General features: G+C 36.6%; 1 protein-coding gene across 9 annotated transcripts in view; it reads left to right on the top strand.

The window, feature by feature from the left end:
• INVS (inversin) overlaps window positions 1–13,382 on the top strand; it is a 120,523-nt gene that overhangs the window by 49,835 nt on the left and 57,306 nt on the right. For 8 of the 9 annotated variants that reach the window (XM_088150137.1, XM_088150136.1, XM_088150142.1 and 5 more), the window contains 3 exons: window positions 5,566–5,739; window positions 7,959–8,126; window positions 11,518–11,698. In XM_088150137.1, coding sequence (XP_088006263.1) covers window positions 5,566–5,739; window positions 7,959–8,126; window positions 11,518–11,698 — 523 coding nt within the window. The remainder of the gene's footprint in view (window positions 1–5,565; window positions 5,740–7,958; window positions 8,127–11,517; window positions 11,699–13,382) is intronic. The other variant, XM_088150143.1, reaches the window with a different exon arrangement.

Raw genomic sequence — 13,382 nt, 5'->3', positions numbered from 1 at the left:
TTCTGCAGACCTTTGTTACTGAAAAATATTTAAGTATTGGATTATAGATTCTTAAATCAAATATTGCTCATGGATATAATTTTATTGTAGTATGCCAGGGAGATTATTCCAGTGGTAGAATATTCTCCATTGCTATATATTTTGTGCAAAATTTCCTTTCTAAAATTCATTGTTTCATAAAATAATAAATAAATGATTAAACAAACTGGATTTTATTGGTATAACCAAACTGGAAGGAGTAGAGAAATTATGGTTAAAACTATTTTCTCAAACATTTTAGAATAAACCATAGTTTGGTCTTAGCTTATTAAAACCATCAGAATTTAAACTAACAAAAGCGCACTCCAATTTGCATATAACAAAAAACTTAATAAATTTAAAATAGGACAAAGTAGCTTGTGCTCGTCCCTGTATGGCTACTTAAAAAGAAGAGAAAATGCACATGCCAGAAACTGTACTTTATCTGCTATAAAACTAAGGATTTATATTTATTTATTTGTTTGTTTGTTTATCAAATTTGTCACCGCCCATCTCGTTGAATGACTATGGGCGGTTTACAAAACAATTAAAATCAATTAAAATTACAAAATTACGATAATTATAGTTTTATCTTCTCTTTCATATACATATATTATTCAAAATTAAAGAGTTATTCAGTATATATAAAACAGAAAAGATAGTGCTATTCATCAGTAACATTTACAGAGCTGTCACATAGTAATGTGCTAAAATTATGGTTGGTCTACCATTAGAGGAATTTAAGAAAGAAAAAATAATTTATCTTTAGATTCCTAATGCCAGTTGCAGTTAAAAAGCACTTGAGCCATAGATTCTAAAGGAAGGCATTCTGTCTCTTGAAATGGTGCTTCCTCTTGGAACATTTAAGCACGATCCAGTCTTCAAAATCCTCTCCATGAGGAAGAGCCAACCTGTCATCCAGGTCAGCCTTGCCTAGTAAGCTTTTATTTAAAAAGCACCTCTTTTCTATATATATACAGTGTGTAAGGTTTGCCCCGTTCGACAGAGAAACTCTCGTGACACGTGTGGTTCACAAAAGAGGTTTACTCATGCGTAACGTAGCAGTCACAAGCAAAGCCAGGACTGGCTTGGTACATTTACATTACTCCTTTATAGTTGTCTCAATCCCCCCGCGGGCCCCGTTGCTAGGTTACATATTACAAATTAGATTGCAGATTGCCCCCTGTAATCCCCCGCTTCTACTGGAATGGCAGGTTCAGCCCAGTTCTCTTGTTTCTTTGATTGTTGCATGGTCGTTGCCTTCGTTGGGGCTTCTGTCGCGCGCCCAGCCGGGAGCATCCCCTCGCGCGCTGATCTCTTCCTCAATTCCGCAGCTCTCTCCTTTGTCTATAGCGCCCGAGGCCCTCTGGCTTAACACAACGCATCCGCTCCAGATTAGTGAAGTGGCGCCAGGTGGCCCATTCATTAGCTTGCGGTTTCGCACTTCCTCTTTCTGCGCTAGCGCTCAAGCAGTGAAATTGACTAAAGCGCGGCTGGGCAAGTTCCTAGCCGTGCAGCGCCGGCTGAACCTGACACAGTGGTGCTTAAAATTTGTGAACCCTTTTGAATGTTCAATATTTCTGCATAAATATGATCTAAAACATGTTCTGTTTAATTAAACAATATCCAATTAACTTTTTTCTGCTTTAACCATTCTTTGTCATACGACTTGCGTGTTTTTAGTCGTTGTCTTGCTGCGTGACCCACTTTCTCTTGAGCTTCAGTTCACAGACAGATACCCTGATGTTTTCCTGTAGAATTTGCTGGTACAATTCAGAATTCATAGCTCCATCAGTGATGGCAAGCCAACCTGGTCCAGAGGCAGCAAGGCAGGCCCAAACTATGATACTGCCACCACCATGTTTCACAGATGGGTTAAAGTTCTTATACTGGAATGCAGTGTTTGCTTTTCACCAAATATAACACTTTTCATTCAAGGCAAAAAGTTCTACTGTGTTCTGTGTCCACAGAACATTCTTCCAATAGATTTTTGGCTTATCCATGTGATCTTTCACAAACTGTAGACGGGCAACCATGTTCTTTTTGGAGAATAGTGGCTTTCTCCTTGCAACTCTACCACTCACACCATTGTTGTCCAGTGTTCTCCTGAAGGTGGTCTCATGAACACTGACATTCACCAATGTAAGAAAGGCCTTTAGTTCCTTAGATATTACCCTGAGGTTCTTTGAGACCTCTGAGAGTATCACATGCTTTGCTCTTGTTATGATCTTGGTTAGTCGATCACTTCTGTGGAGGGTAAGAATGGTACTGAATTGCTTCCATTTTTACACAGTTTGTCTGACAGTGGACTGATGGAGTCCAAACTCTTTGGAAATAGTTTCCAGCCTGGTGAGCATTAACAGCTATTTTTTCGGAAGTCCTCAGAAATCTCCTTTGTTCGAGCCATGACACACTTGCATATACCTGTGTTATAAAGATTAGACTTTGATAGTGAATACCCATAATTCTGTTCTTTAAATAAGGCAGGACCTCCCCCACTCACACCTGATTTCCCCCTCAAATGAACTGATAATCCTAGAGGTTCACATACTTTTACCACACGCAAATATGTAGTTTTGGATCATTTTCCTCAATAAATAAATGAGGAAGTATAGTGTTCTGGACTCATTTGTTTAATTGGATTCTCTTTATCTAGTTTTAGGATTTGTGTGGAGAACAGATCACGTTTTAGGTCATCTTTATATAGAAATATTGAAAATTCTAAAGGGTTCACAAGCTTTTAAGCACCACTATATAGTTTCTTTTTTCCTTTTCCTCCTCTTTCTCCTCTCCTTTATTCTGTCATTTTGGCAGGGAATAAAACCTAGAAATTAAATCTGGGAATGTGGAAAACTACATTTTTATTCTTTCCAGCCCAACAGAATGTTGAGAAAAAAATTACATAAAAGGCTCAGGACTTTTTCTGCCTATCCATCAGCAGAATAAATGTCTGACAGGATTAAATTTGGTATAGGAAACTCAGCAGAAGAAAGATTGGGTTTGGAAAATGGGCCAGATGCAGCTGAGACTGTATAGAAAAAAATTCCAGAAAAAAATTCCCCAGTGAACCCCTATGGGAGACAGTTGAAAAGCAGCTCAGAATGCTGCTGAGTGCTCCATTCAAAACCCCTTCCTACTTTGTCTTTGTGCATATCCAGCTATTCTATTAAATGAATTTTAGAGTGATTGCAAATAGTCTATAGGCCTTGGTGTCCATCATGGTTCTCCTGTCTACTCAGTGGCCTTAGCACGGGAATCTGCTTTACACTTATTAACACTTATTGGACTTATTAACACCATCTCTGCTTGATTCTTTCTTCATTCAGTTTCATTTTCCAAAGTGGAAATCCTAATGTAATACTTGACTGCAAGCCAGTTACCCATCTATATTATGCAAGAAAATGGACTCTTATTTTGAGCTTCCTCAGTTTGGAAGAATTTCTCTTGGACTCTTTTCCACTGCACTGATTTTTAAATTTCTTCTCTCATTAATGTCATAAAACTTGCTGTTTGCATCAATAAAGACTTATCTGACAACCATTTCCAGCCATTTCCCACCTGTGGAGGATTACTCAAATGTCTTCCTTCTAAACATAAAGTTTCCTCAGTGGTCTTTGCTATATGCACTTCATCCTAATTTGGGCTTTGCCTTTTGTATAGACTTCCTTGATAAGACTATTCTTTGAACTTCTGCCACTCCTGATGTGTATTTATCTTATAAGCAATATTTCTCTTGACTATTATGTTGACATACTGAACTAGTGACCTTTATATTTTCTGAATTGATGCATCCTATCTGTTTTCTCTGTAAAAGGTGATGCACCACATGTCACTTTTCTTCCAATGTTTGTGTCAGATTTTCATCTTAATCTACCAACCATTCTGTCAACTTTTTTCCCTCAAACCAGTTCAGAGATTGATTGATTGATTGATTGATTGATTGATTGATTACATTTATATGCCGCCCATCTTCCCCAGAGGGCAACTCTGGGCAGCTCACAATTAAAATCCAAAACAGTAAAAACAATGAAAATATATCCATATTAAAGTTAGCTAATAACAATTCGCTCAGGGGTCGCATAATTAGTCAGCATTCCAGAGTCTCGTTAATTATCGGAATTAACCAAACCAATCACTCCATCAACTAAAAACAGCCATACACCACCACCCACAGAATCAAGAAAGAGCTATCGATCTGTCAATCCTTTCTGTGTCCAGACTGGGTGAAATTTCCCATATTAGAATATTCTCTTCATGCTTTAGGCATGCATCATCCTATAATAATGGGTATTCCTGGTTTTGAAAGTTGCTGGAAGGAGGGGATAGGTGCACAGGAGTAAGTGCAGTCAAAAAACTCATATGCTTGAAAATCCCTGAAGCAAGCTATATACAGGTTTATACAGAAGAATCCCAGTTATAGGTACAAAGTCTGCTCTGCATAGGCAAAGAAACCATAAATGTTCATGACCACTCAGAAAGCTACGGTAACAGGTAAGTAACTTGTTCTTACTGTTGTGGTCTCTGTGGACATATGCTAGTGGGCTGAAAGGGTGGGCTTTTGCTGAAAGTCCTAGCTTAGCACTTTTCAGGGTCATGCATGTATATGTAGGACCTATATATGTCAACACAGAAAAAAAAAATCAGAGTCATAATTACAGCTGAGCTTCTTCTGACAATATTATGTATTTTAGTAATCAAATATTGAGAATCAGAAGTGGTATGTACTTTTCCTAAAAAGAAAACAGTTTTTAAAGCAATAGCATCACACATTTGATTTGATTCAATCTCCTGTTAACTATTTCCCTTTTTCTAACAGAAACTAATGAGTAACTGTTAGGAGGAAGTTTTTTTTTTTTTTTTATGAACATTGATGAAGTAAAAGCCCTCATTCTTTCAAGCTAATAGTAGTTTGTATTCAGCAATATTTTTAGTGTGAAGGCAAATTAGACATGGTATAGGACTGGACTACTTAAGGTACTGCCATCGCCCCAGAACAACTGTCTACTCCACATGCTCCCACAGAGAGGGCATGCTCCAGGTTCCTTCTTTTAAAACTTGTCATCTTATAGGATCTAGGAAGTGTGTCTTTTTTGAAGTTGCCCCTATTCTCTGGAATGATTTCCCCCATGATATATGGCAGGCTCCAATTCTTCTTGCCTTTGGTAAAGCTGTTAAGACCTGGCTATTTCCCCAGGCATTAAGGGGCAGTTGAAGAAGAGTCTCCTTTTGGTTGTTTTGTTATATGATTGGTCGCCATTTTATATTTTGTATTTGTTAATTATTATATGATGAGTGTTTTTTTCTTTTTTTCTTTTTTGAGTGGTTGTTTGTTTTTTAAGTTGAATGCTGCCCAGAATCACATTGTTGAATTGGGCAGCCTTCTAAATCTTCGAAATAAAGAAATAAATTCTGTGTCTTTTTTATATATTGTCATTCTTCCTAGTGATTAACTTTCAAAACTAATAGTAACTATCAGTTATGAAGCAGTCATCTAGTTGAATTTAACTTCTATCTCCCTCCCCTCCCCTCTTTTATTAAATTATCTAGGGCAATTATCGCTTTATGAAACTTTTACTCGCTCATAGAGCAAACTGGATGAAGAAGGATTTGGAAGAAATCATTCCTTTACACTTAACTACCCAGCATAAGAGTCCAAAGTGCTTAGCTTTGTTGTTAAAGTATATGGCACCAGGAGAAGTAGATACACAGGACAAGAACAAGGTAAAAAAAAAAAAAAAAAATTGGTAGATAGAGCTATTTATCTGAAAGTATTCTACCAAGATTTTCTCAGAAGCTTTAACCATAGCAGTCTGGTTAAAATAGCTAGTCCATTCTGATGGAATTTATCTGATTATTTTTACATTAAAGATACAACTGACGTAAATCTAGAGATGATTGTGTCAGATGTGAGAATCCTTGCAATCAATCACTTATATTGCTAGCTTGCTTGCTTCATTTCTGCCATTACAAATAGAGGGAGGAAGGGGGGGGAAAGATGGGAATGTTTATTGTAGGCACAGAGAAGCCATTATCTGGTTCTCAGGAATGCATAAGGTCGTACCAGTGTGAAAACCCAGGACATCTCTGGCATGCGCAAGAGAGATTCGAAGACAGAAGGGGGAGGTGAAATGGGGGTGAGGTAAAACTAAGTTTTGGTATGTGCAGGACTCAGTCCCAGCTTTGCTTCTAGAGCTGTGCATTTCTTTCCAATAAACAAACTTTTCTTTGAACCTGCATTGGTTTCAATGAGAGTTGCTTTCATTGGGAATTGAGCACCACGGTTCTTACATAAGAATTGCTATTCTGAATCAATTTTGTCTTTTCACAAATAATGCAAAACAAATAAAACAAGCAAGGAATTATTGCTCTGTACTCCATTTCCTAAAGTTATGATATACCTGCAATGCGTTCTAAGCACCATTTGCATGTGTGTAAAAAAACTTAAGATTATGGCTGTGCAATTGACTACAAACAGACACTAAACAGAAATATAGTGTTTTCCATTAACTAGTTATTTACTTATTTTCAACTGTTTTCAGGCTTTGTAATTTATGAAAATGAATGTTATGTTTAAATACAGTGGTACCTCGGTTCACGAACTTAATTCGTTCCATGACTCTGGTCACGACCCAAATTGGTCGTGACCCGAATCAAATTTTCCCATAAGGTTCAATGTAATTATGGTTAATCTGTTCTGAACCATATATATATATATTTTTTAAACCACAAAAATATGACACAAAGTACAGTACAAATAGAGAGAATGCTAAACTTGCTCGACGCGACTTCTGGCGTGGAGGACAGGAAGGCGGGTGGGGAGGCGGTTATTGCTTGGAGGGAGAGTCCCCCTCCCTACAGGAAGCCACGACCATGTGTCACGGCAGGGAAAATGGCCATGGATCCTGTTCGTCACCCGATCCGACATTCACGAACGGAAGCAAAATTTTGCAAACGGTGCTGTTCGTGACCCGAATTGGTCGTGAACAGAAGCGTTCGTGACCCGAGGTACCACTGTAGTTTGTTTCTATTATTCTGGTTTACTTATTATTTAATAATAATAATATTTCTTATTTCATAATTACTTATTTAATATTAAGATATAAATTTCCTGAAGAAATCTGTTTCAATGTTATTCTTTATTATTATCTTTTTCTTTCATTTATATCCCACTTTATATTTTGCCTTTCCTCTGAGATGCAGATTCCTAACTTTCTATTTTATGTATACTGCTAAATTATTAAAAGTTTTTGAGAACTGGGTGTTGGCAAAACAATGCTTGTAGACCTCATGGCACACTTTACCTGTCCTTTTTAGAAAAGAACTAATGGCTGAAATTTTGTGAGTTTGTCAAGTCTCAGGAGATGTTAGCAAAACCTGAAACCTTGTGAAATTTTGGGTTGGATTGCACATTGCAAGATTTGATATGATATTTGACTGCTTCCTAGATAAGTCCATGCAGCTTTCTTGGCAACATCTTTGGAAGTGGTTTGCTATTGCCTTCTTCCTGGAGCTAAGAGAAAGTGACTGGGCCAAACTCACCGAGCTGGTTTCATGCTGAAGGCAGAACTAGAACCCACAATCTCTCAGTTTCTAGCCTGGTTTCTTAACTACTACACCATACCGGTTCTCATATACTGTATACTACCTGTACTATCTTCATGAACCACAGGTTGGGAACCATTGGTTTAGTTAAGAGAAAAGGATGGCATATATAGGATCAGCAATCGTGTGAGGTAAGCTGGGCTGAGACGTAATAGCTTGCACAAAGTCATCCAATAAGCTCCTAAGTGAAGTGGAAACTTGAACCTGGGTCTTATTGGTCCCAATCAAACACTTTAATCACAATGGCATAGCTACAACTACATTGTTGATTTAGGATGCAATTTATTTCACTTCGGATGTTTTTTAAAAATATTCTTTGTCTCTATTGTTATTCTCAGCAAACTGCTCTTCACTGGAGTGCCTATTACAATAATCCAGAGCATGTGAAACTTCTTATCAAACATGATTCTAACATTGGAATCCCAGACATTGAAGGCAGAATTCCACTTCATTGGGCAGCTAACCACAAGGATCCCAGTGCAATTCATACTGTCAAATGCATTTTGGTAAGATTTTTTTCTCAATGTTAGTCATATAGTACACCAAAGAGAGTATGTAAAATTCTACTTTATTGTGCAGTAATATCCCATTTAGAATATTGAATCTTCTTCTGAATCTCTTCTTTTAAAATAAGATGTAAAAAGAAAAGAAAGGAAAAGAAAAGAAAAGAAAAGAGTAGCCAAAATAGTTAATGGTTTGGCTTTCTTATGGAGTGAGAGAAAAGACTAAATGGCTGTCACATTCTCCCACAGTTTGGGACTACACACACACACACACACACACACACACACACACACAGTTTAGGACCGTATGAGTCTATGTGACGAGAAGGTAGATTTCTTGAAGGCTATTTGATGAATCCAAAATTGTATTACCCTAAATCTCAGAATTCTATAAGCTACCAATTGTGTACCACTCAAACAATTTAATGAGAATCTGTGAAAGGCAGAAATACGTTGTTAAATACAAAGTTTCTAAATAGGGATTTGGAGTTCTATATGAGCAGAAATATTTAACTGAAATTATTGTTTATAATAATAAGAGGAAGAAAGGAAGAAAAAGAAGAAGAAGAAGAAGAAGAAGAAGAAGAAGAAGAAGAAGAAGTCGTCATCTTCTGCTTAAAGTTTTTTTTTTAAAAAAAAAACGTGTTCTGCAGCCAGAGAAATTCTAGGAGCAGTTTACAAATCTACTTATTCATGTTTCTAATTAAATCATTTCAATTTTGCCAATATCCAAATTACCTGTTTTAGGCCAGATGACATTACTAAGTATTTGCAAGTTTTTGAATTTCCAAAAAAGTTTCAAGAACATGATTGTAACTTCATTCAGGGATTCCCAATGCTTACTGAGAAAAATCAGCAAGGAGATAATCATTGCTTTCCATTGTTGTTGTTTTAAATTATAAAATCCATATTTTGGTAGATGCATAGATTCCTTGGTAGGTAGAAACAGAAGAGAGATCAACTGGTTTCATACAGTATTAATCATACGAATTAATCATGCTGGAATTAATCAAAGGCAAATTACTTAGAAAATTCAATGGAAGGCATTTTTTTCCATGTTGGTGATGTAATGAGAGAAAAAGGGTACTTTTAGGGCCAAACCAGCCCCTCCTCTGAGGTCCTTCAGTTCTGAGGTAACTGTGCCTATGGGTGAACAATGACTGGCCAATTAGGTCTCCTTGCTGCCTCCATCTCTTCATTATAAACCAGCTTCTCCCTGCCACACCAGGGGAACCAGGAGAAGATTAAAGGGGAAATCCTCACCCCTGATCTGGCCAAACACCAAAGGGAAACCAAAGCAAAACTTTAGGAGTCTATAGCTCAGCCAAGATGAGGCAGGTGATAGAAGATCAGGATTGAAACAAAAAATAAACTTTACTAAAGGTACCAAAAGAAAATAAGTTTCAACTCACACAACACAGTTAAAAAAAAACCTAATGCAATTCTAACTAAACTTTCAGCCTTGCCTGAGGTGACCCCCTCATCCAGCGCTCCAGTCAACTCCCTCACCAAAACCACACCAAACTACTTCTGCCCAAACCTAACAGAACCCTTCTTTTCTTTTATTGGCCCTCAGGCTGGCTTTTGATTTAAAGAGCCAGCAGCTGCTCCTCACTACAGGTGATCATTTTAAAAAAAGAAAAAGATTAAATTTCCAGTCTTACCCATTTGGAAATACCATTATGTTATGCTTTATGCTCCTGTAATCCTCAGATATGGGGGGAAAGTTATTTAACAAAAGTGCAGCTTTGCTAGACTAATGTGTAGAGTTGCCTAGAAAAATAACCAGTCACGCAAAGTAAGTAGGGTAGAGGGAGTAGGGGAATGTATGAATGTATGTATGTATGTATGTATGTATGATTTGAGTTCTACCACTATCAAACTCTTTACTTCACCTTCTGGGAGAATGTGCCCCTATTCAGTACAGATTTATTTACTCCCTATCTAGAATTGTGGCTTCCAATCCAGCGAAGTCACATTCAGTTTGTCAAATACCAAACAAAAAATTATCCTTCAGGCCAACCAAGGAAGAGTCAGCTGTACAACTGACTATGAAACCGTTTTGAAACAAATCAAGATAATCTGTTTCCTCAAGGACTTCCTACAGCTGAGATGCTACCACTCTCTTTTTCACCTTACCCAAACATGAAATATTAGAAACTGGCTATAATTGTTTATCCCTGAGGCATTCAATACATAGATATCTATAAGTGGCCTAATAATTGTCTGTTTTAATTTTGAACTTCCTCAGAAAGGCATTTATGATGTTAACTGAAATATCATTGAGAGCTTTCCAGCCAGACAAACAAGGTTGGACAAAGATCCAGAGGAAAAATGGTGGAACATATGGATCCTAATTGCTTGTCCACATCGTTGGTTGTCACAAGCTGAAACTGATCCAATGTAATGCATGAAGAATTACCAAAAAGGGGAGGGGGGGAATAACTTTAAATCTACCTTTAGCTAGATTATCTATGTGGATAGATAGTTTCAATCTATCATTTTTTTCTGGAAACATTTTTTTTCTGGAAAAAAATCATCAGAGGACAGCTCCTGTTATAGAGGCTGGTTGTTTACCTTTATATATTGATTGTATTTTATCAATAGCATAAGCCACTTTGAGAACTAGAGTTGTCAGTTAGAATGTAAATTTACTAACTTTAAAATAAGAAAAAAAGTATAGATTGTAAAGTGTTATAACATTAATTAAAGCAGGAAAAGTACCCCCCACAAAACATGGATGGGCAACTTCTAGTGGGTCAAATCCACTTTCCAACAATCCACTGAGGTGTCATTAGAAAGGTGCAAACTGAAGATTTTGCCCTGGTTTTTATTATATTTTGGAGGAGCTTGGACAGGTTAATGGTGGAAATGTCAAGTTCACCTCCCTTCTCCCACTTCCATACCTTATTTTCATACTTTACCCCCAAATCTTACTACCAAAATTCAGCTATTTTGCCCCAAATTTTAACAGCACAATTTCACCCCACTTTTAGGGGTGGGAATGGATATAGAACACCCACCTTCCTAGAGTTATTTCATTTTCACGCCTATCCTTACTTTTGCAACAAAAAGCCTTTTTAAAAATGGCAACATCAAAATTCGGCAATTTGCTACTATGCTTTGAATCTCAGGGTGTTGCAGATTTTCATACTATGGGTTGCCCACCTCTGCCTTAAGAAATAAAATATTTGTGCAATTTTGTTCCAAAGAAATTTGAAATTTAATTACCATCAGTAGGTGCAGTTCTAATTTTTTAAAATTATAATAGTGTCTTGCTTTAGGTTTTGCCTGATTTACTGCTTGAACCTTTGCCCAGTAGGACTTTTTAAGTACCTACTGCCATCTCTAAAAATTCATTGTATCTTATTTAATTGGCATTTTTACAAACCAGGATGCTGCTCCAACTGAATCTCTGCTAAACTGGCAAGATTATGAAGGACGAACTCCCCTCCATTTTGCAGTTGCTGATGGGAATATAGCTGTTGTTGATCTGCTGACATCCTACGAAAGTTGCAACGTGTCTTCTTATGATAATTTATTTCGAACTCCCCTTCACTGGGCAGCTTTATTGGGTAAATCACAAATGGCAGAAATTCTTAACCCTTTTGAACATATTTGTCAACTAATTTTTGTGGAATATAGCTTTTCCTAAATTAAGAGCCTGCATCCTGAGACAAGTAAGAAGGAGCTTGCTCCTTTGAAGGAGACAGAAAAATATGAACATGAGACTAACTTAGACCATTGATTCATGCAGCAGTGTTACCTAATTTGGGTCTTCTCTTGGGTATAGCTTTCAGAGTCTTCCAAGGCCCCAAACTGCCCTTACAGTTTTTTCATACTATTCACTTATTTTTCTCTGATTAGTTGAGTAGCACAGAGTACAAGGGAGATAACGTAGAGGAGAGATTTAAAACTCTCCATAGTCTCTTCTACCTGCTATTCAAATAAATTGCAGGGTGTAGGAAAGTAGCAGTAGAACTGTATGTAAGAGCTGTAAGAGCTATTGGATCAACAAGTCTTCCAATCTTTTATTATCTATATCCACAACAGTTGCTAATCTCTTTTTAAAACTGCATCAATATTTTGTGCATGTTTTCTCTAATGTATGGAAGTTCACATTATGCAAACTGTTTTTTGCATTCTTTTTACATATACACATTTAAATGCACGTTTTTGTCAATACTTATCCTTAAAATATGTATTTGTACTAATTTTGATATGGACTAGAAATCTGTTTGAAAATTCAGAGATATATAAATATAGAAAGAAATTTGTGTTTTAGTTCACATAGTGGATTGGAATATGCAAATTGGCCTCAGAATTGACTCGGGGACAAAGCTAGAGGAACCAAAAGAGAGAAACTTCATCAGTTTGTAGTAAATGAATATTCCATGATCAGCCAAACACAAGTTTTATTCATTCTTATTTATTTATTTTACATAATTTGCATGCTGCCTATTTCACCAGACTCTGGCTGCTCACACCAATGAATATTAGTAAAATATCTTTTCAATCAAATATCCATTTAAAAAAACTAATTAAAAACAAAATTAAAATCCCAGGGAAAATATAAACTACTTTTTCTTCAACTTATTTTACAAAGACTCATTTGCCAAATGTCATTAAGGAGGGGATCATGTTGACAATTTTTTTATAAGTAAGCAAGAGTCCCCCTGATAGCCACTTCACAAAGTAATCTTGACATCCTAAGTATGCCCGTTGGCTCAGAAAGGTTGCCTTTAGTTGGGCATAGTTCAGGATGATGCTAATGCTGGTGACAACCATTCACTATATGAAGACACAATGCTTACAATTATTACAGTGGCATTAAAATAGCATAAAATATTAGGTATGTATATTCTTCAAGAACAGGTTGACCTCAGAAAAGGCTTCTTCACTGTATTTTCTAATTGCACTGTTTTTATTGATGGGCCTGAAGTGCTGATATTAAAATTTGGATAGATTCATGTGGATGCAACCAAAACATTTGGGGCACTTTAAACTGAATTTGGAAATGAATAAGTAGTTAGTATACCTGATGCAATTTATGTATGATACCTATGTTAGTATTAATATTTTTAACTGACATATTCTTCATGATTTAGAATATCCAAAGTGTCTTTGACTGTTAGAGGTTATGTTATAGTAACCTATTATGAATGAAATCAAAACACATATCAGCCAGGTTTTTGTTTTTGTTATTGGGTTGTTTTTTGGTGGGGGAGGTGGAGGGATATTTATTTTTTCTATCAAATT

This window comes from Python bivittatus, unplaced genomic scaffold, assembly GCF_059951505.1.
Source record: "Python bivittatus isolate LINGU-HERP-01145 unplaced genomic scaffold, Pbiv_v1 ctg000610_np1212, whole genome shotgun sequence".
Lineage (NCBI taxonomy): Eukaryota > Metazoa > Chordata > Lepidosauria > Squamata > Pythonidae > Python > Python bivittatus.
The sequence above is the reverse complement of the archived record's forward strand: the minus strand, read 5'-3'. Positions and strand labels throughout refer to the sequence as shown.